We start from the raw sequence: 21,353 nt of genomic DNA, 5'->3' as shown, positions 1-21,353 counted from the left end.
CGGACGAGGCGCGGGGCAGAGCGGCTGCGCGGCACCGGACGAGGGGCGGGGCGGGGCAGAGCGGCTGCGCGGCTCCGGGCGCGGGGCGGGGCGGGGCAGGGCAGAGCGGCTGCGGGGCAGCGGGCGCGGGGCGGGGCAGAGCGGCTGCGGGGCGCGGGGCGGGGCAGAGCGGCTGCGCGGCTCCGGGCGCGGGGCGGGGCGGGGCAGGGCAGAGCGGCTGCGGGGCAGCGGGCGCGGGGCGGGGCAGAGCGGCTGCGGGGCGCGGGGCGGGGCAGAGCGGCTGCGCGGCTCCGGGCGCGGGGCGGGGCGGGGCAGGGCAGAGCGGCTGCGCGGCACCGGACGAGGCGCGGGGCAGAGCGGCTGCGCGGCACCGGGCGCGGGGCGGGGCAGAGCGGCTGCGCGGCTCCGGGCGCGGGGCGGGGCGGGGCAGGGCAGAGCGGCTGCGGGGCAGCGGGCGCGGGGCGGGGCAGAGCGGCTGCGGCGCGCGGGGCGGGGCAGAGCGGCTGCGCGGCTCCGGACGCGGGGCGGGGCAGGGCAGAGCGGCTGCGGGGCAGCGGGCGCGGGGCGGGGCAGAGCGGCTGCGGGGCGCCGGGCGCGGGACGGGGCAGAGCGGCTGCGGGGCACCGGGCGCGGGGCGGGGCAGAGCGGCTGCGCTGTGCCGGCTGCCCGGGGTGCCCTGGTGTGGTCATGGAGTGGTTTAGTGTGGAAGAGGCTTTGAAGCTCATCCAGTCCAGCTCTGAGCCCTCCGCCCCCAGGGCGCCACCGGAACATGGCCCTCAGCACCACGGCTCCAGGGCTCTGGAACCCCTCACAGGCATGGGGACTCCACCACTGCCCTGGAAGCCTGGGACAGGCCTGGACAAACCTTTCCAGGAGGAAATTGTTCCTCATGGCCAACCTGAGCCTCCCCTGGGGCACCTTGAGGCCATTTCCTCTCCTTCCATCACTTGTTCCTAGGGAGCAGATACCAACTCACTCCCACCTCCCTGCAATCTCCTCTCAGGGAGCTGTAGAGAGCAATCAGGTCTCCTCCACACTGAACACCCCCAGGTCTCTCAGCTGCTCCTGCCCAGCCCTGTTCTCCAGACCCTTCTGCAGCTTCCTTGCCCTTCTCTAGCCCTGCTCCAGCTCCTCAATGTCCTCTTGGGAGTGGGGAGCCCCAGACTGACCCCAGATTCCAACAGGAGGCATCTCCCTGCCGTGCAGCAGTCTCCCACCCACCTGGACAGAACCCTGCACACCCCAACCTGAGGGGGAAGAGCTCCAAAGCCTCTCCCTGTGGCCTCTCCCCACTCAGCTGGAGGGCAGAGGGCCACACTGGGGAGAAAAAGCAGCTGAGGAGCACAGAAGTTGTTGGGAAAAGAGGGAGCAGGGGATTGCACCTCTCCCAGAACACAGCCCCATGGCAGAAGGTACAGAAATTAACTCTTTATTCAGTTGTAAAAAGTCAGCAGCGTTACAGGGGGCACTTAAAGCCAAGCCTGAGTGCATCTCCTGTACAGGGTAAGGCAATGTTTCACTGAGCAGGCTTCAGGAGAGGTGGAGAAAGCTCTGCCTCCTCTCCCTCCCAAGCTGAGGAATGTGTCTCCAATTGCAGCATGGAAAGCAAGCAAGGAAATGATTTTATTTAAGGCCACAGAAGTCTCTTTGAGCTAGCAGCAGCAGCAGCCTCGTTGGGAAGAAAATGAGAGACAGACCTGGATGTGGGCCATGCTGGTCTGTGCCTTCAAATTCTAACCTCTGTCTGGCACCTTCAGAACAGGATGGGTTACCAACAGCTGAAGGAGAAGAAATTACTAAGCCCACCAGAACCACAGTTTGGCAGTGAAAACGGAGCTCAGCTGGAGTGGCAGCTGTGTAGGGCCAGGGGGAAGCAGCTCTGGCAGAGCTTGGTGTGGAAGAGCAAGTCAGGCACAGGCACTGCATGTGGAGCCTCCAGTGGGGGCAGCCAGGGCTCTGCCCAGCACTGGTGAGCTCTGCAGAGCTACCCCAGCCCAAGGCATCAGGTGGTGCTGAGGAGATGCATTTGGGGACAAGTCAGTGCTTAAAGGGCATCATTCCAACGACTTCACTTTACCCAGTGGAGAGGTCTGGAGCAGAACTCGGATGATTTATGCTCCCCACAAGTCAGGGAGGCAGAGCAAGAACACAGGGCTGAGTTGAAACCAGAGCAAGAAGAAGTTTCTGATGTCTCCAATGATGGGGAGCTTGGATTGGAGGAGCTCCAGAGGTCCCTTCCAACCCCTATCATTCCATGATCTTCCCTACCTACAGATCTACAGGCAACAGAGACTGCAGCAGGGCTCTAAATGCTCCACACCACCAGAGGGCAAATTGCTATCGAGCTGGGGGAGGTTAGGTTTGGACTGGATCTTGGGAGGAAGTTCTTCAGTGTGAGGGTGGTGAGAGTCTGGCCCAGGCTGCCCAGGGAGGCTGTGGCTGCCTCCTGCCTGGGGGTGTTGAAGGCCAGGCTGGATGAGGCCTTGAGCAGCTGAGTCTGGTTGAGAGGTGTCCCTGGAGCAGATGATCTCTGAGCTCCCTTCCAACCTGAGCCATTCTAGGATGATTCTCTAAGTCAAGAGCCAAAGCTGCTTCTGCTTTAGATGACAAAACTGTCAAGGGTGGAAGGGACCTCAAAGATTATCCATGGGCAGGGCCACCTCACACCAGCTCAACTGAAGCCAGCAGGCTGAGCTCCATGAGCCTGCGCTCTGCACTCACCACCTTCTGCTGGGGTTCATTTTCCCCTCTGCAGCCTGTCAGCCTCTGCTTCAGCTGCTAGGTTTTGCTGGTGCATGCCCTGGCCAAGGGGCTGCTTGTCAGGAAACAAGAGGGTCAATTTGTTTTGTCTCCTCAACTTCTGGCCATACATAACCTGTGCAGGTACCTCTGGAGCCTTCTCAAGAGGGTCACCTTGCAAACACTGCCTTTGTGTGCTGAGAGCTTCCTGCATCATGGAGGAGCTCTTCTTGAGTGTGGAGACCAAGCAATGGCCTTCCTCCTGCCTCTGGCAAAAAAAGAGCTTCTTGGTGTACAGCTGTAGGTTACGGAGTACAGCACTGGGCAGGAGCACTGTGGCCCTCTCACAGGAGCCTTGGTTCTATCTAAGGCGTGCAGGAAGCCAGCTGAATTCAAGTCAGAACAGCAGCAGCTGGGACAAAGCAAGCAGAGGGCAGCAGACAGCAGGTGACAGTCCCAGAACCCCAGGAGTTACCTGGTTACAGTCAGCCAGGTCAGAGTTAGGTTGGACATCAGGAAGAAGTTCTTCACCAAGAGGGTGGTGAGGCACAGGGCCAGGCTGCTCAGAGGAGTTGTGGATGTCCCCTCCCTGGAGGTGTTCAAGGCCAGGCTGCATGAGGCCTTGAGCAACCTGGGCTGGTGGGAAGTGTCCCTGCCCATGGCAAGGGGTTGGAACTGGATGAGCTTTAAGATCCTTTCCACCCCAACCCATTGATTCTGTGATTCTTTTCTCTCTGTGGTTCCAGCATTCTGTTCAAGGAGGGCTTAGGCTGCTCCAAGTAGCAGACAAATGGATGTTGCAAGCCTAGAGGTGTCTTAAAAGGGTCAGCCAGGAAGGCCACTGTGTACCCAGAGCATTAACCAACCCAGCCAATGCTTTCAGCAACTAAGAAGGCATTTGGGAGAAATTAAAAAGAAGGAAATGTTTCTGCTCAGCTGCTTTCCATCACCCAGGCAGTGCAGCCAGGCAGCCTTTAGTCCTCTCCACCACACAGCCTGAGCAGAACTTTCCTGTAGTCTCCTGAGCAGTCTCCCTAGGAAGACAGAAAGAAGCCAATGAGTTTCCCAGCTCCACTCCGGGCTGGGTTGGTCCCAGCAGGGGCAGTTTCTTGTGGGGTTTGTATCCTGGGTGGGAGTTCAGGAGTGTCCTGGTCTCCTCCAGGCTGCTTAGGACGTGCAGCTCTTTGTTTGCCACATCTCACCTTGATGAAGGAGTGCAGAGACTTCCCATACATGGCCAGGAACTCCCTCCTGATATCCAGCATGTCCAGCTCGGAGCGGGACACCATCACTCGGATCAGTGTGCTGTCGTCTGTCCCCAGGCCCTGAGCAGAGAAACCAACCAGCTGCAGCTCCAGAGCCTTCCTGATACATCAGGGGCTCAAAAGCTCTAGCCCTTGGGTCTTCTGGGAGATCTGCTCCCAGTCAGAGCATTTCTGCAGCAGGGGAGTGATCCACCAGCAGCTTGCTGCCAGGCAGGAACACTGCTGTGAGCCTCCTGAGGGAAAAGAGTCCTTAGGACAGCTCAGACATTTGGGGTTCCCCAGCTGATGGAGGAATTGTCCAGCCCCAAGTGTGGGCAGCAGGGACAGGGAGGGGATTCTGCCCCTCTGCTGTGTTCTGCTCAGACCCCCCCTGCAGTGCTGGGGCAGCTCTGGAGCCCTCAGCACAGACAGGGACCTGGTGGAGCAGGGCCAGAGGAGGCCACAGCAATGGAAGCCCTCTGCTGTGAGGCCAGGCTGAGAGAGTTGAGGTTCAGCCTGGAGAAGAGAAGGCTCCAGGGAGACCTTTTGGTGGCCTTCCAGGACATAAAGGGAACATGAATAAATCTGGGGACAGACTTTTGAGCAGAGCCTGTTGGGACAGGCCGAGGGGGGATGGTTTGGAGTCAAGGAGAGAGATTTGGAGTGGAGGGAAGGGAGAAATGTTTGACAGGGTGGTGAGACCCTGGCCCAGGCTGCCCAGGGGGGTGTGAGCTGCCCCATCCCTGGCACCATCCCAGAGGAGGTTGGTTGGGGCTGTGAGCAGCCTGCTGTGGTTGGGGATGTCCCTGCTGGCTGCAGGGGGTTGGACTGGATGAGCTTTGAAGGTCACAGCAGTCTGAGGCAAGGGGGGGCTGGGAAGGGCAATCCTCCAGCAGCAGCTCTTTACCTTCATGGATTTGTACAACCGTTCAGCAAAGTAAGCAGGTTTGTTTCGCACACACTTCACTGCAGGGGGGACAAGAAGAACAGAATGAAGGTCAAGAAACACTGAAGGTCTTCCAAACCTCCCCAGGGCTTCCTCATGGAGGTGTTTGTGAAGGTGCAGCTCAGGGCCAGCAAACCACGAGGAGAGTGCAGACAATGAGTTTAAGTTGTGCCAGGGGAGGTTTAGGGTAGACATGAGGAAAAATTCCTTGACTGAGAGAGTGGTGAGGGGTTGGAACAGGCTGCCCAGGGAGGTGGTGGAGGGTCCAAGCCTGGAAGTGTTCAAGGCCAGCTTGGATGAGGCCTTGAGCAGCCTGGTCTGGTGGGAGGACATGGTGGAGCTGGGGAGAGCAGGCTGCCCAGGGAGGTGGTGGAGTCACCACGCCTGGAGGTGCTCAGAAGCTGTAGCTGTGGTGCTCCAGGGTATGGCTTAGTGGCCACAGCAGTTGGGTTATGGTTGGACTTGATGATCTTAAAGGTCCTTTCCAACCTGAATGATTCTGTGACACCTGCAGCCAGTGACCTGCTGTAAGCTGATGTCTCCAAGCCCAGTGCCCAGGATTGATTTCTTTGGGGCTTTAAATGCTTCCTGGCAGCAAATGGCAGCTACCAAAGCATGGCTGGGGAAAGCTAAGGAGATCAGAAAGCAGAGAGCTGCCTCATCTGAGTGGATGTGCAAGGAGTAAAGCACTCAGGCTTGCAGGCAGTGTCTGAGGTGTGCAAGCAGCCAGCCAGGGTGAGGCAACACCTCCAACTCTGTCAGGGCTTTGCAGACCAGGTCTGAAGGCAGGGAACTCACCCACAGCTAAGAGAGCATCCTCCAGGTGTCCTGACATCTCTGATTTGATGCTGTCTGTGATGTCCTTGTTAGCAATGCTTCTGTACACATCAAAAACTAGGAGGAGAAGCAGCAATAAAGAGCCAGTGAGGCAGTGACAGGATGAGGGGCAAGGGATTGAGGCTTGAGGATGATGGGGCTGTTCAGCCTGGAGAAGAGAAGACTCCAGGGGTTCCTCAGAGCTGCCTTCCAGGGCCTGATGTTTTCAAGGCCAGGCTGGATGTGGCTCTGGGTAACTTGGTCTAGTGGAAAGTGTCCCTGCCCATGGCAGGGGGTTTGGAACTGGATGAGCCTTGAGGTCCCTTCCAACCCTGACAATTCTGTGACTCTGTGAAGGGATCCTGCAGGAAGGCTGCAGAGGGCTTGTCCTGAGTGGGTCTGGAGACAGGACAAGGGGGAATGGTTTGGAGCTGAGGGAGAGCAGGGTTAGACTGGAGCTGAGGAAGAAGCTCTTCAGTAGGAGGGTGGTGAGAGTCTGGCCCAGGCTGCCCAGGGAGGCTGTGGCTGCCTCCTGCCTGGAGGTGTTCAAGGCCAGGCTGGATGAGGCCTGGGGGATGGAGCAGATGATCTCTGAGCTCCCTTCCAACCTGAGCCATTCTGTCATTCCATGTTTCTATTCCTGCTGCCTCAGGAAGGGTTCCCAGGCAGTTCATGAGCAAGCAGAGAGCTCCTACAGAAGCAGTCCTCAGACAAAGGCAAAATGCAGGACAGAGCAGAGTCCTACCCATGAGCAGGTGCTCAGTGTTCCGTGTGCAGAGGATGGAGATGAACTGCACCTCATCTGTTCCCCATTTGTTTTCCCCAGCTTCATACAGGCACTTGAAGACATTATGAAGAGACAAAGTAAGGCTGAGTGAGAAGATCAAGTACAGGTGACCTTTGAAGGTGGCTCCCAACCCACAGCAGCCTATCACTCCATGGTACACAGCAGGAGGTTTGATCTCCTCGGTGCTTGGGCACTGCTGGCCTCTACAGCAAATACCAACCAGCCACAGCAGCTCTTGACTGAAACATCAACTCCCCTCTTCAACATCACCTCCCCTCCAAACATCACCTTCCTTCCTAATTATCTCCCCTCCAAACATCTCCTCCCCTCCCATACATCTCCTCCCATCCCAAACATCACCTCCCATCCCAACCATCTCCTCCCCTCCCAACCATCTCCTCCCCTCCAAACATCTCCTCCCCTCCAAACATCACCTCCCCTCCAAACATCTCCTCCCCTCCCAACATCACCTCCCCTCCCAACATCACCTCCCCTCCAAACATCTCCTCCCCTCCCAACATCACCTCCCCTCCCAACATCACCTCCCATCCCAACCATCTCCTCCCCTCCCAACCATCTCCTCCCCTCCAAACATCTCCTCCCCTCCAAACATCACCTCCCCTCCAAACATCTCCTCCCCTCCAAACATCTCCTCCCCTCCCAAACATCTCCTCCCCTCCCAAACATCTCCTCCCCTCCCAACATCTCCTCCCCTCCCAAACATCTCCTCCCCTCCAAACATCTCCTCCCCTCCCAAACATCTCCTCCCCTCCCAAACATCTCCTCCCCTCCCAACATCTCCTCCCCTCCCAAACATCTCCTCCCCTCCAAACATCTCCTCCCCTCCCAAACATCTCCTCCCCTCCAAACATCTCCTCCCCTCCCAACATCTCCTCCCCTCCCAAACATCTCCTCCCCTCCCAAACATCTCCTCCCCTCCCAAACATCTCCCCTCCTCCCAAACATCTCCCCTCCATACATCTCCTCCCCTCCCAAACATCTCCTCCCCTCCCAAACATCTCCTCCCCTCCCAAACATCTCCCCTCCATACATCTCCTCCCATCCCAAACATCTCCTCCCCTCCATACATCTCCTCCCATCCCAAACATCTCCTCCCCTCCAAACATCTCCTCCCCTCCAAACATCTCCTCCCCTCCAAACCATCTCCTCTCCTCCAAACCATCTCCTCCCCTCCAAACATCTCCTCCCCTCCCAAACATCTCCTCCCATCCCAACCATCTCCTCCCATCCCAACCATCTCCTCCCATCCCAAACATCTCCTCCCCTCCCAAACATCATCTCCCCCCCAAACATCTCCTCCCCTTCAAACATCTCCTCTCCTCCAAACATCACTTCCCCTCCAAACATCACCTCCTCTCCCAAGATCACCTCCCCTCTCAAACATCATCTCCCATCCCAAACATCATCTCCCCTCCAGACCTCTCAGCACAGAGTTTCAGGGACACCCCCACCCCCACACTCACACCCCCCCAGCCTCCAATCCCCTCTCCCAGAACAGACAATTCTTGAGGAAGCAAACGACCACACACCTGAGCATCCTGCTGAGCCAGGCTGCCATCCACATACCTGCTTTCATCTCTGTTTCCCTGCAGAGACACAAGGGGGAAAGACTCATGGCATCAGAGCACCTCCTGGAGACATCTCCTGCAGCTGCCCCATTCAAAACAGCTTCCTGGAGGTGCTGCCAGTGGAACAGCAGCTGGTAAGCACAGCTCAGGTGCTGCCTGTGCTGCCTGTGCAGCCAGCAGCAAGGCCCTTGGGCTGGGCTGTGTTCTCAAGAGACATGGACAGGGTCAGGCTCCTCACCCTGCAGAAGCTGGGCATGAAAGGCAGCCAGAGAGAATCACACAATCATAGAAAGGCAGGGTGGGAAGGGACCTCTGGAGATCATCCAGTCCAACCCCCTGCCAGAGCAGGCTCACCCAGGGCAGGGCACACAGGAGCACATCCAGGTGGGTCCTGAAAGTCTGCAGAGCAGGAGACTCCACAACCTCTCTGGGCAGCCTGCTCCAGGCCTCCAGCAGCCTCACACCAAACAACTTTCTCCTCATGCTCAGGTGGAACCTCCTGGATTCCAGCTTGTACCTGCTGATCCTTGTCCTGTCCCTTGGGCACCACCAACCAGAGCCTGGCACCTTCTTCCTGACCCCCACCCCTCAGATACTGATAGACATTGATCAGATCCCTCTCAGCCTTCTCCTCTCCACACCAATCACCCTCAGGGCTCTCAGCCTTTCTCCACAGCACAGCTGTTCCAGTCCCTTCATCATCCTCATTGCCTCCATTGGCCTCTCTCCAGCAGGTCTCTGTCTTGACCTGGGGAGCCCAGAACTGGACCCAGGATTGCAGCTGTGGCCTCAGCAGGGCAGAGCAGAGGGGCAGGAGAACCTCCCCAGCCCTGCTGGCCACACTCTCCTTGCTGCCCCCCAGGATCCCATTGGCTCTCTTGGCCCCCAGGGCACTTTGCTGTCCCATGCAGACCCTGCTGCCCCCCAGCACTCCAAGGTCTTTCTCCATGGAGCTGCATACCAGCAGGTTCACCCCTGGGCTGTGCTGATGCCTGCTGCTGCTCCTCCCCAGAATCAGGAACCTGCACTTGTCCTTACTGAAGTTCATGAGCCCTCCAGGCTGTGCAGATCTCCAGATCTTGCCCCCACTGCCCCTAGGTTGGACTTACAGTGGAGAGGGACACCAGGACTCGTTGGAACTTGCCAGATGTGTCAGAGGCAATGTCCTCCTCCAGGGTGGAGCCATACTCTGGTGAAAGCACACAGAGGGCAGCTGTCAGCCACAGCTCCACCAGCTGCACACCACCACAGGATTTGCCAGCCTTCAGCTGGGGAAGCACTCAGCTGAGCTCAGGGCACTAAGCATCACAGAATCCTTTAGGTTGGGAAGGACCTTTAAGCTCATTCAGCCCAACCCTGAACCCAGCACTGCCCCAGCACCACCCTCCCATGGCCCTCAGCACCACAGCTCCAGGGCTCTGGAACCCTTCCAGGGCTGGGGACTGCACCACTGCCCTGGGCAGCCTGGCCTAGACCTGGACAAACCTTTCCAGGAGGAAAGTGTTCCTCATGGCCAACCTGAGCCTCCCCTGGGGTAACTTGAGGCCATTTCCAATCTTGCCCTGTTCTTGTTCTTTGGGAGCAGAGCCCAACCCCTACCTGGCTCCAGCCTCCTCTCAGGAGCTGTAAAGAGCCAGAAGGTCTCCCCTCAGCCTCCTCCACACTAAACACCCCCAGCTGCCTCAGCTGCTCCTCCCCAGCCCTGTTCCCCAGACCCTTCCCAGCTTTGTTGTCCTTCTCTGGCCCCGCTCCAGCCCCTCAATGTCCTTCCTGGAGTGAGGGCCCCAAAATCGACCCCAGGACTCGAGGTGTGGCCTCCCCAGTGCCCAGCCCAGGGGCACAATCCCTGCCCTGCTCCCAGCGCTGCTGATCCAAGCCAGCCCAGCCATCATATTCAGTGCTGCAGCAGCACAGCCAATCCAGAACTGGCAGGAGCTCCACACCTGGCCAGGCACCCAGCCACAGAGCCTGCCCCCTGCAGTGCTGCTGTGACAGCCGCCAGAGCCTGCCCCCTGCAGTGCTGCTGTGACAGCTGCCAGAGCCTGCCCCTGCAGTGCTGCTGTGACAGCTGCCAGAGCCTGCCCCTGCAGTGCTGCTGTGACAGCTGCCAGAGCCTGCCCCCTGCAGTGCTGCTGTGACAGCTGCCAGAGCCTGCCCCCTGCAGTGCTGCTGTGACAGCTGCTTCTCGCTGCACAGCTGCCAGCAGCTGCAGTGCCTGCTGTGTCACAGTCCCAGGCTGCCAGCCCTCTGCTGGCTGCACTCACTGCAGGGCTGCACTCACTGAAGGCACTGCATGCACAGCACACCACTCACTGTACACAGTGCACTCACTGCACACACTGCACTCAGCACACACAGCACTCACTGCAGACACTGCACACACTGCACTCACTGCACACACTGCACACACAGCACTCACTGCACTCACTGCACACACTGCACTCACTGCACTCAGCACACACAGCACTCACTGCACTCACTGCACACACTGCAGACACTGCACTCAGCACACACAGCACACACTGCACTCACTTCACACACTGCACTCACTGCACTCAGCACACACAGCACTCACTGCACTCACTGCACACACTGCAGACACTGCACTCAGCACACACAGCACACACTGCACTCACTGCACTCACTGCACACACTGCACTCACTGCACTCACTGCACACACTGCACACACTGCACACACTGCACTCACTGCACTCAGCACACACCGCACTCACTGCACTCACTGCAGACACTGCACTCCCTGCACTCCCTGCACACACTGCACTCACTGCACACACTGCAGACACCGCACTCACTGCAGACACTGCACTCCCTGCACTCCCTGCACACACTGCACTCACTGCACACACCGCACTCCCTGCAGACACCGCACTCACGCAGTTTGTAGTTCTCGTTGATGCGCCGAATCTCCTCGTTGGTGCGAGAGGCCAGGATCTCGATCAGGCAACCTTCATCTGTCCCTGCACCCTAGGGAAGGGCAAAGGCATGAGCCAGGAGTCATGGAAGGGACTGGGTTGTAAGGGACCTTAAAGCTCATCCAGCTCCAACCCTCTGCCTTGGGCAGGGACACTTCCCACCCGCCCAGGCTTGCCTTGAACACCTCCAGGGAGGAGGCAGCCACAGCCTCCCTGGGCAGCCTGTGCCAGTGCCTCCCCATCCTCACTGGAAAGAATTTCTTCATAGAACCATCAAATGTCTCAGGTTGGAAGGGAACTCAGAGCTCATCTGCTCCAACCCCCTGCCATGGGTAGGGACACCTCTCAACTGGATTCAGCTGCTCAAGGCCTCATCCAGCCTGGCCTTGATCACCTCCAGGGAGGAGGCAGCCACAGCCTCCCTGGATAGCCTGTTCCAGACTCTCACCACCCTCACACTGAAGAACTTCCTCAGCTCCACTCTAACCCTGCTCTCCCTCAGCTTCAAACCATTCCCCCTTGGCCTGGCTCTAGACACCCTCAGGAAATGTTCCTCTGCAGCCTTCCTGCAGGATTCTTTCAGATGTTCTTCCTCATCTCCAAGATGATGATGATAACTGCTGTGATCTGCAGCTAGGGTTCCTCCCTCCCCTTAGCTGGGGAGGGACTTTTTAGGCTGTCAGGGAGTGATAGGACTGGGGGGGATGGAGCAGAACTAGAAGTGGGGAGATTCAGATTGGATGTTAGGAAGAAGTTGTTCCCCATGAGGGTGGTGAGAGCCTGGCACAGGTTGCCCAGGGAGGTGGTGGAAGCCTCAGCCCTGGAGGTTTTGAAGGCCAGGCTGGATGTGGCTGTGAGCAACCTGCTGTAGTGTGAGGTGTCCCTGGCCATGGCAGGGGGTTGGAACTGGCTGAGCCTTGAGGTCCCTTCCAGCCCTGCCAGTTCTGTGATCCTTCCTCTATGTTAACAACAACAAATTAATGACAAATGTATCACTAGGCCTTTACCACACTGAAGTGATCAGAACTTAAGCACCAGAAAAGGAAGCTATCCAAACCTTCATGGCCCTCCTCAGCTCATGCACATCATACATGATGCTTGGAGTCATCAGACCAATGATCACCCTTTCAAAATTCCCTGACAGCTCCGACTTCAGGTCATCAATCAGGTCCTAGGAGGAGAAAGGAGTTGGGTCAGGGCTCAGCCTTTGAGAACAAACCTCCTTCTCCACTGCTCTTCACATTCCAACCCTCCTTGGATGAAGAAGTGAGCTGAGCAAGGCCAAAAGAAACTTGGCCAGGGCGAGCCTGTGCTAACCTTACTGCTGTGGAGAGCAGGCAGTTCACCTTTCCCCCAGGTGACAGAACCCAGGCAGGGTCTGCATCTCCCAGACAAAGCCATGGCTGCTCCCCTCTGAGGACCTCCTCTCTGAGGACCTCCTCTCTGAGGACCTCCTCTCTCAGGACCCCATCCCTCAGCACCTCCTCTCTGAGGACCTCATCTCTGAGGACTTAATCTCTCAGGACCTCCTCTCTCAGGACCTCATCCCTCAGCACCTCCTCTCTGAGGGCCACCTACCCTGCCAATGGTGCTTTTATAGGTGATCAGAACTTGCTGACGTTGGGCACTGTTCAGGTTTGTCAGGATGTCAATGATGGCATCTTCATCAGTGCCTGGAAGAAACCAGTGGGAACCAGTCAGGCTGCTTGCACCAGAGCCAGGCACAGGCTCTGCTTTTGTCCATCCCCTGCCCCTTACACACCCTGCTCCTCAGCCCCTGCCCCTTACACACCCTGCTCCTCAGATTCTGCCCTTTACACACCCTGCTCCTCAGCCCCTGCCCCTTACACACCCTGCTCCTCAGATTCTGCCCCTTACACACCCTGCTCCTCAGCCCCTGCCCCTTACACACCCTGCTCCTCAGCCCCTGCCCCTTACACACCCTGCTCCTCAGATTCTGCCCCTTACACACCCTGCTCCTCAGCCCCTGCCCCTTACACACCCTGCTCCTCAGATTCTGCCCCTTACTCAACCTGCTCCTCAGCCCCAGCCCCTTACACACCCTGCTCCTCAGCCCCTGCCCTTTACACACCATGCTCCTCAGATTCTGCCCCTTACTCAACCTGCTCCTCAGCACCTTCTGCTTCTCAGACCACCTGGATCTCACCAGCACTGGGGACTAGAGCAGTCTACAAAGTGCCTCAGACCAGCCAGTGGCAGGCATCACCACACTGCAGCAGAGACAAGAGCCTGGCTAAGGAAGTCTCTATGGCCAAGATTTGGATTTCCAGTTGGGTTCATAGAACCCTGGAATGGCTCAGCTTGGAAGGGAAAAGTTCCTCTGCAGCCTTCCTGCAGGATCCCTTCAGCTCCTGGCAGGCAGCTCTGAGGTCCCCCTGGAGCCTTCTCCTCTCCAGGCTGCACATCCCCAGCTCCCTCAGCCTGTGCTCACAGCAGAGCTGCTCCAGCCCTTGGAGCATCTTTGTGGCCTCCTCTGGCCTCACTCCACAGCTCTGTGTCCTTCTCCTGCTGGGGACAGCAGAGCTGGAGGCAGGATTGGAGGTGAGGTCTGAGCAGAGCCCAGGGGCAGAATCCCCTCTGCTGCCCTGCTGCCCACCCTGCTCTGGCTGCAGCCCAGCACACAGCTGCCTTGGGGCTGCAGGAGGCACTGCTGGCTCCTGGGGAGCTGCTCAGCACCCAGCACCCCCAAGGCTCTTTCTGCAGGGCTGCTCTCAACCCACTCTGCCCCCAGCCTGGAGCTGTGCCTGGGGTTGGCCCAACCCAGCTGCAGGACCTTGCACTGTAGCTTGTTGAACCTCATGCAGTTGGCTCTGGCTCACTTCTCAAGCCTGTCAAGACCCTTCTAGATGGATCCCTGCCCTCAAGTGAGCCCAGAGCACCACACAGCTTGGTGCCAGGAGCAGACCTGCTGAGGGTGCCTCAGTGCCACTGCCCACAGCACTGACAGCCTGATCAAGTCTCTGATTGCTTTTTGTGCCCCCCCAGGGCTGTGGGGTGGTTCAGATGGTTTGGCTTCCCCTCTAACAAACCAACCAACCAGCAGGGCAAACATTCCCAGTGTCCAGGGTTAAAAAGGGAGGGAGATCAACTTACCCAATCCCTTCATGGCCTTCCTCAGTGCCTGTGCTTCGTGCTCAGCATTGAAGCTTGGGACCCCCTTGACTGTTGCCTAAAGCCACAGGAGAGGAGTCACCAAAGGTGGACTCAGGGTGAGGCATAAGGACAGTGAAGAACCAACAAGGCAGCAGCAGCAAACTCAGTGGCAGCAAGTGCAGCCCATCCACCCACCATGGGGAAACTGACACCATCCTACCCCAGAGGGGAACAGTTCCTCCCAGGGAAACAAGCCTCAGGGACACAACTGCAAGGAGACATTCTCTCCAGAGAGCTGCCATGGAGGATCTGGTTTCCAGTTCAGTGGTGATTCACAGAGAGCTCTCTCAAGCTTCTGCCCAGTGCCACTTCTGTGGGACCAACCCTGCCTTGCACAAAGCTCTCCTGTTCCCAGCAACCTGTGCCCACTGGGTTGGAAGGGACCCTCAGAGGCCATCCTGTCCAAGCCCCCAGCACTCAGCAGGGACATCTCCAACTGGGTCAGGGCCTCAACCACAGCCCTGGGCAGCCTGTGCCAGTGACTCACCACCCTCACTCTGCAGAGCTTCCTCCTGATGTCCAACCTTAACTCTGCCCTACTCCAGTTCCAAACCCTTGCCCCTGGGCCCATCCCCACAGCCCCTTCTGAACAGTCCCTGCCCAGCCTGCCTGTAGGTCCCCTGCAGAGAGTGAAATGCAGCTCTGAGGTGCCCCTGGAGCCTTCTCTTCTCCAGCCTGAACAGCCCCAACTCTCCCAGCCTGTCCCCACAGCAGAGGTTCTCCAGCCTCTGATCATCTTGGTGGCCTCTTCTGGACCCTCTCCATCAGCTCCAGGTCTCTCTTGTGCTGGACACAGCCCACAGCTGGACACAGCCCTGCAGGTGAGGTCTCAGCAGAGGAGGGGGCAGGATCCCCTCTCTCCATCTCTGGCAATGCTGGCTCATGTCCAGCTTCTCCCCCACCAGCAACCCCAATTCCTTCTCTGCAGGGCAGCTCCCAGTCTCATCACCCCCAGCCTGGACTGGTAGCTACCCAGGGTTGTTTGATCAGCAAACACTGCTGTAGGTTGGGCTTCCTGCAAGGGGCACAGAATGGTGGAGCTGGGAGAGAACTTTCACATCATTAAATCCCAGAGGAATGACTTCCTGCAGGCTGAACCTGGGTAGAACAACAGCCAGGGGAAAATTGCTGCTCTTTGCCCTACTCTCTGCCAGGGATCCCCCAGCTGGAAAAGCCTCAATGTGTGAATTGTTCTCCTGCATGAGGAAGTAGAGGAGTGATAACTGCACCCCCCTAAAGGGACAGACAGTGACAGTGTTCCTCCTGCTGTATCCTTATCTCAGCTCTGCTCCCCACTGTGATCAGATCAAAGCTTGGCACAGGCTGGCACGGGCTGGCACAGCAAACACACACTCACCATGGTGCTGGTCAAGCTCTCGGTCTCTGTGTGCCCAGGCAGGTAGAGAACTGTCATAAAAACCAGAGGCAGGGTCAGGCTTCTAGCAAATCATTCACAGACTGCCCCTGCCCCTGCCCCTGCCAGCTCCTGGGGCTGCCTGAGCAACCATCCCCTTGCCCAAGGACCCAAAGCTGCCCTGCTGAGCACCCGTGGCACATCCCTGCCCTCTCAGCCCTGCCTTGTACCAAGCAAACAAAGGCTGCTTGCAACAGCACAGTGCCAGGAGGGATGTGCTGCAAACCAGCAGGTGCCCAGCACCAGGAGCTCACAGGGTCACAGAGTCACAGACTGCACTGGCTTGGAAGGGACCCTCAGAAGTTATCTTGTCCAAGTCTCCTGCAGTCAGCAGGGACAGCTCCAACCAGAGCAGGCTGCCCAGGGCCACATCCAGGCTGACCTTGCATGTTCCAGATTTCACCACCCTCATTGTGCAGAACTTCCTCCTGGTGTCCAACCTAAATCTCCCCTGCTCCAGTTTCAAACCTTTGTTCCTCATCCTGGCACTCCCAGCCCTTGTCCAGAGTCCCTGCCCAGCTCCCCTGGAGCCCTTCAGGTACTGCAAGGCTGCTCTGAGCTCTCCCTGGAGCCTTCTCCTCTCCAGCCTGCACAGCCCCAACTCTCCCAGCCTGTCCTCACAGGGGAGGTTCTGCAGCCTCTGATCACCTTGGTGGCCTCCTCTGGACCCTCTCCAGCAGCTCCAGGTCCTTCTTGTGCTGGGGCCCAGAGCTGGAGGCAGTGCCGCAGGTGGGGGCTGAGCAGAGCAGAGCAGAGGGGCAGAATCCCCTCCCTGTGCTGCTGCTCTCCCTGCTCTGGCTGCAGCTCAGCACTCAGCTGGCTCTGGGCTGCCAGGGCCCAGTGCTGGCTCCTGGGGAGTTTGTCACCACCTGAACCCCCCAAGGCCTTCTCCTGCAGGCTGCTCTCAGCCACTCCTCCCCCAGCCTGGGTCTGTGCTGGGGATTGCCCTGATCCAGCTGCAGGAACCTTGCCCTTGGCCTTGTTGGACTCCATGAGGTTGCCTTGGGCCCAGCTCTGCAGCCTGCCCAGGTCCCTCTGGCTGGATCTCTTCCCTCAGCCAGGCCAGACCACTTGTTCCCACTCACAGACTTGCTGAGGGTCTCTCAAAGCCACTCTCCCTCTCTCTCCTGAGTCCTGCTGAACAGCAGCTCCCCATGGGCCCAGGCAGTTGTGCAAGAGCTGCAGTGCCTGCCCATGGCTCACATGACTCTGAGGAGGCTGCAGGGTGCTGCTCAAGTCCCAGCAGGGTGTTGGCCACAGCTGTGGTACACAGAGGCACTCTCCAGCTCACCTGTACCCTGGGACATGTTTTGCAAGGAAAATTATTAGTGCTGAGCTCCTTTTCATCATTTGATTACAGAGGGCAGCAGCCTAATTATTAGCAGCCCTTGGGGAAGTCAGAGAGTCATAAAATGGTGGTGGTTGGAAGGGAGCTCTGGAGCTCATCCAGTCCCACCCCCTGCCACAGCAGGGATCACCCAGGGCAGGATCATCCAGGAAAGGGTCAGGAAAGTCCTCAGAGCAGGAGACTCCACATCCTCTCTGGGCAGCCTGCTCCAGGCCTCCAGCCCCCTCACACCTAAGAAAGCTTCCCTCATGCTGAGGTGGAACCTCCTGGGCTCCAGTTTGTGCCCCCTGCCCCTTGTCCTGCCCCTGGGCACCACGAGCCTGGTCCCTTCTTGTCACCCAGCCTTCACATAATCACAAACATTGATAAGATCTCCTCTCAGTCTTCTCCAGCCTAGACAGCCCCAGGTCTCTCAGCTTTTCCTCATCAGACACGTTCCAGCCCCTTCAGCATCCTTCTAGCCCTCTGCTGGACTCTCTTCACCAGGTCTCTGCCCCTCTTGAACTGGGGAGCACAGAGCTGGCCACAACACTCCGGCTGTGGCCTCACCAGGGCCCAGGGGAAGGGCAGGAGAATCTCCCTTGCCCTGCTGGCCACACTCTTCCGGATGCCTGAGGCCAGCAGTGGCTCTCTTGGCCACGGGGACAAGCCCTCTGCTCCTCTCTGATCTCTCACAGCTTGCTTTGCTTCAGCCAGACAATGAAGAATGGCTTCAGCTCTCACAGAGGTTTTGCTGATGCAGCCCTGCCACTCAGCTGGTTTGCACACAGCAGCAGCAGCAGTGCCAGGCTGGTTTAGCAGGTCAGGGAGAGGGCAAAGAAGAGGCAACAAACAAGGAAAAGAGGGCAGGAGGCAGGAAAAAAATCTGAGTGGAAATGAGCTGGCAAAAAGAAACCAAACCTTGAGGAAAGGCAAAGAGGGCCTGGAGTCAGGGCAAACCTGCAAGATCCAATTACAGAGAGCACACTGGGCAGGGACTGGAGGCTTCTGCTCTCTTCATGCAGTTTAAATGTCACTGGGGCTATACAGAGCAGAGCACTGCAGCTGGCAGCAGTGCTAACTCCCCTGCCCAGCCTGCAAATGCTGCTCTGTGCCCAGCACTGCCTGTGAGCCACACAAGTGGCAGCTGGAAGCACCCAGCAGGCTCTCCAGCTGTGCTCCCTGCCCTGGGAACCCTCTTGATGCCTTTCCCAGGTGAAGGTGTCCCCATGGACCGCTCAGGCTGGGGCAGCAGATGAATCAGACTCTCCTATCCCCTCCTTAGCTAGCAGAGAGGGAAAAGAATTGCTCAGTCAGAGCTGGCAGTGCTCTGCAGCTCAGCACAGCTCCTTGCCTGCAGCCCCAAGGGTGCCAGCAAGCTCCTGGGGAGCAGCAGCACCCAGCTCTGTGCTTGGAAGGGAACAGCAGCACCCAGCTCTGTGTTTGGAAGGGAGCAGCAGCACCCAGCTCTGTGCTTGGAAGGGAGCAGCAGCACCCAGCTCTGTGTTTGGAAGGGAGCAGCAGCACCCAGCTCTGTGTTTGGAAGGGAGCAGCAGCACCCAGCTCTGTGTTTGGAAGGGAGCAGCAGCACCCAGCTCTGTGTTTGGAAGGGAGCAGCAGCACCCAGCTCTGTGCTTGGAAGGGAGCAGCAGCACCCAGCTCTGTGCTTGGAAGGGAGCAGCAGCACCCAGCTCTGTGCTTGGAAGGGAGCAGCAGCACCCAGCTCTGTGCTTGGAAGGGAGCAGCAGCACCCAGCTCTGTGTTTGGAAGCATTGAACTGAGAGCAGAGGGGCAGCCACCAGTGCTAAGGTGTCCTGGCTAAGCCCTGTCCTGCTGTTATTTGTTTCACCCCAGAACAAAGGCCTGGGTGAGGGCATCCTGCAAACCCGGCTGAGCAGAGGTCCCAGCCCTGTGGCCAGATGACAGAGCACAGGGGTGTGAGGCTTCCCTCCCAGTGCCCATTCACATTTCCCAATGGATCACCCTTTCCCAGCAGGATTTATCAGCTGGTCAGGCAGTTAAAGGCTACAGGAATGCTCTCTAGAAGCTAAATCCAGGGTGGCACAGAGCACCCTAGCTCCCAGTGAGGCTCCCAGCGAGGATCCCAGTGAGGCTCCCAGTGAGGCTCCCAGTGAGGCTCCCAGTGAGGATCCCAGTGAGGCTCCCAGTGAGGATCCCAGTGAGGCTCCCAGTGAGGCTCCCAGTGAGGATCCCAGTGAGGCTCCCAGTGAGGATCCCAGCAAGGATCCCAGTGACGATCCCAGTGAGGATCCCAGTGAGGCTCCCAGTGAGGCTCCCAGTGAGGCTCCCAGTGAGGCTCCCAGCGAGGATCCCAGCGAGGATCCCAGCGAGGATCCCAGTGAGGCTCCCAGTGAGGCTCCCAGTGAGGATCCCAGTGAGGCTCCCAGTGAGGATCCCAGCAAGGATCCCAGTGACGATCCCAGTGAGGGTCCCAGTGAGGGTCCCAGTGAGGCTCCCAGTGAGCATCCCAGCAAGGATCCCAGCGAGGATCCCAGTGAGGCTCCTAGTGAGGGTCCCAGTGAGGATCCCAGTGACGATCCCAGTGAGGCTCCCAGTGAGGATCCCAGCGAGGATCCCAGTGAGGATCCCAGTGAGGCTCCCAGTGAGGATCCCAGCAAGGATCCCAGTGACGATCCCATCGAGGATCCCAGTGAGGATCCCAGTGAGGCTCCTAGTGAGGGTCCCAGTGAAGATCCCACCGAGGATACCAGTGAGGCTCCCAGTGAGGATCCCAGTGAGGCTCCCAGTGAGGGTCCCAGTGAGGATCCCAGCAAGGATCCCAGTGGGGCTGCCAGTGAGGATCCCAGTGAAGATCCCAGTGAGGATCCCAGTGAGGCTCCCAGTGAAGATCCCAGTGAGGCTCCCAGTGAGGGTCCCAGTGAGGATCCCAGCAAGGATCCCAGTGAGGCTCCCAGTGAGGGTCCCAGTGAGGGTCCCAGTGAGGCTCCCAGTGAGGCTCCCAGTGAGGGTCCCAGTGAGGGTCCCAGTGAGGGTCCCGGTGAGGATCCCAGCAAGGATCCCAGTGGGGCTGCCAGTGAGGATCCCAGTGAAGGTCCCAGTGAGGATCCCAGTGAGGCTCCCAGTGAAGATCCCAGTGAAGATCCCAGTGAGGATCCCAGCGAGGATCTCAGTAAGACTTCCAGGAAGGTTCCCAGTGAGGCTCCCAGGAACCTCCCAGGACACACACAGAGGCTTCCATCCCCACACCCGGGCTCACGACCACCCTGCCGGCCCTACCCCTGGAAAAGCAGCGTTTAGTGACCCGCTGCAAGGCGAAGCCTGGACTCGTCTGACGGGTTCCTGGGTGCAGCTTCCCTGTGTCCCAACCCCACACCCTGCTCCAGCTCACGTTTTCCACGGCTCTGCCACCCTCAGCCGTCCCGGGCGCGCTGGATCCAGCTGCTGCCCGCGCAGCTGGCCGGGCCCTGGGCAGCCCGAGTGCCCCAGCAGCCCCGGGTGCCTGCCCGATGCCAGCCCCGCCTGCAGCTCGGGGCAGGGTCTCCCTTCTGCTGGCGAGTCCTGGGCACCTAGAGTATGCCAGCACTGCCCGCACGGTGCCTTTTGCGCGGCCACTGCCCTCAAAAGGGGCACAGCCACAATCCGGAGCCAGCAGAGCCTCCTGCTCCTCGCCTCAGCCTGGGCACTCACCCACGGCCGCTCCGCCAGCCCCTGCCGCCCCGTCCCCGCCGCAGCACCCCGCGGGCAGGCGGTGCCAGGCTGGGCACGGCAGGAGTCGGAAGCCAGCGCCACGCTCCCGCTGCCCGGGAGCCGTCAGCCATCTTCCTCCTTCCCACCGACCTCCTCCCTGCCCTTCCTCCCCCCGGCCCCGTGCCCTCCAGGGCTCCCCACTGCCCCGGTGCCTTGGCACGGTGCCCCCGATGGGCATCGCCCACCCAGCGGCCGTCCGGCACCATTCGCCGCCGCGCTCCGCAGGCGGGGCCGGGGCCGGGCACCTTCCCGAGCCCCTCCAGCCACGGGACCCCTACCCCGTGCCAAGGGGACCTGGCACTCACCTGCTGTCCCCGGCGGGCTCCTGGGCAGGGCTGGCAGAGGTGCTGCGGGCTCGCCCTGGCCGCCAAGTCCCCGCCCGGTGCGGGTGTGGCGGTGGCGCAGAGCTCTGCCCCCCCCCGCCCGCCCCTGCGCCGCCGGCTGCCGCCCGGGGGAGGTCCCAGCCCGGCCCCACATTGCGGTGCCCCTCGGGTGGCCTGGCACCGCCTGTGGCAGCCCCTGCGGGCTCAGCAGAGGCCTGCCCGCAGCACACAGCCCCGGAGGGCAGGGCCGGGGGGGATGAGCGGGACGGAGGCTGGAGCCCGAAGGCAGCCACAGCCTGGAGCCATCGTCCTGGGACACCTGGCTCCAGGG

At 59.3% G+C, this 21,353-nt stretch overlaps 1 protein-coding gene across 1 annotated transcript; it reads right to left on the bottom strand.

Moving 5' to 3' along the window:
- Positions 1-1,413: 1,413 nt before the first annotated feature.
- On the bottom strand, positions 1,414-21,090 carry ANXA4 (annexin A4). The gene is made up of 13 exons (XM_068156617.1): positions 21,005-21,090; positions 15,587-15,636; positions 14,170-14,245; positions 12,634-12,728; positions 12,113-12,226; positions 11,017-11,107; positions 9,231-9,310; positions 8,083-8,139; positions 6,491-6,584; positions 5,728-5,823; positions 4,891-4,949; positions 3,942-4,064; positions 1,414-3,773 (listed from the first exon to the last, which is right to left on the bottom strand). The coding sequence occupies exons 2-13, from the start codon at positions 15,587-15,589 to the stop codon at positions 3,714-3,716; spliced, it is 948 nt and encodes a 315-aa protein (XP_068012718.1). The 5' UTR covers positions 15,590-15,636; positions 21,005-21,090; the 3' UTR covers positions 1,414-3,713.
- Between the last annotated feature and the right edge of the window lie 263 nt (positions 21,091-21,353).

This window comes from Melanerpes formicivorus, unplaced genomic scaffold (assembly GCF_026170545.1).
Source record: "Melanerpes formicivorus ecotype bairdi unplaced genomic scaffold, bMelFor1.0.p_v2 SCAF_34, whole genome shotgun sequence".
Classification (NCBI taxonomy): Eukaryota; Metazoa; Chordata; class Aves; order Piciformes; family Picidae; genus Melanerpes; species Melanerpes formicivorus.
This window is presented reverse-complemented; position numbering and strand designations above follow the sequence as displayed.

Bases quoted from the DNA above. Each gene is read 5' to 3' on its own strand.
- ANXA4 (XM_068156617.1), bottom strand. The intron at 4,950-5,727 runs GTGAGTTCCCTG...TCCCCCCTGCAG, and splicing joins GGATGCTCTCTTAGCTGTGG to TGAAGTGTGTGCGAAACAAA. The intron at 4,065-4,890 runs GTAAAGAGCTGC...TTCTCTGCTCAG, and splicing joins GGTTGTACAAATCCATGAAG to GGCCTGGGGACAGACGACAG.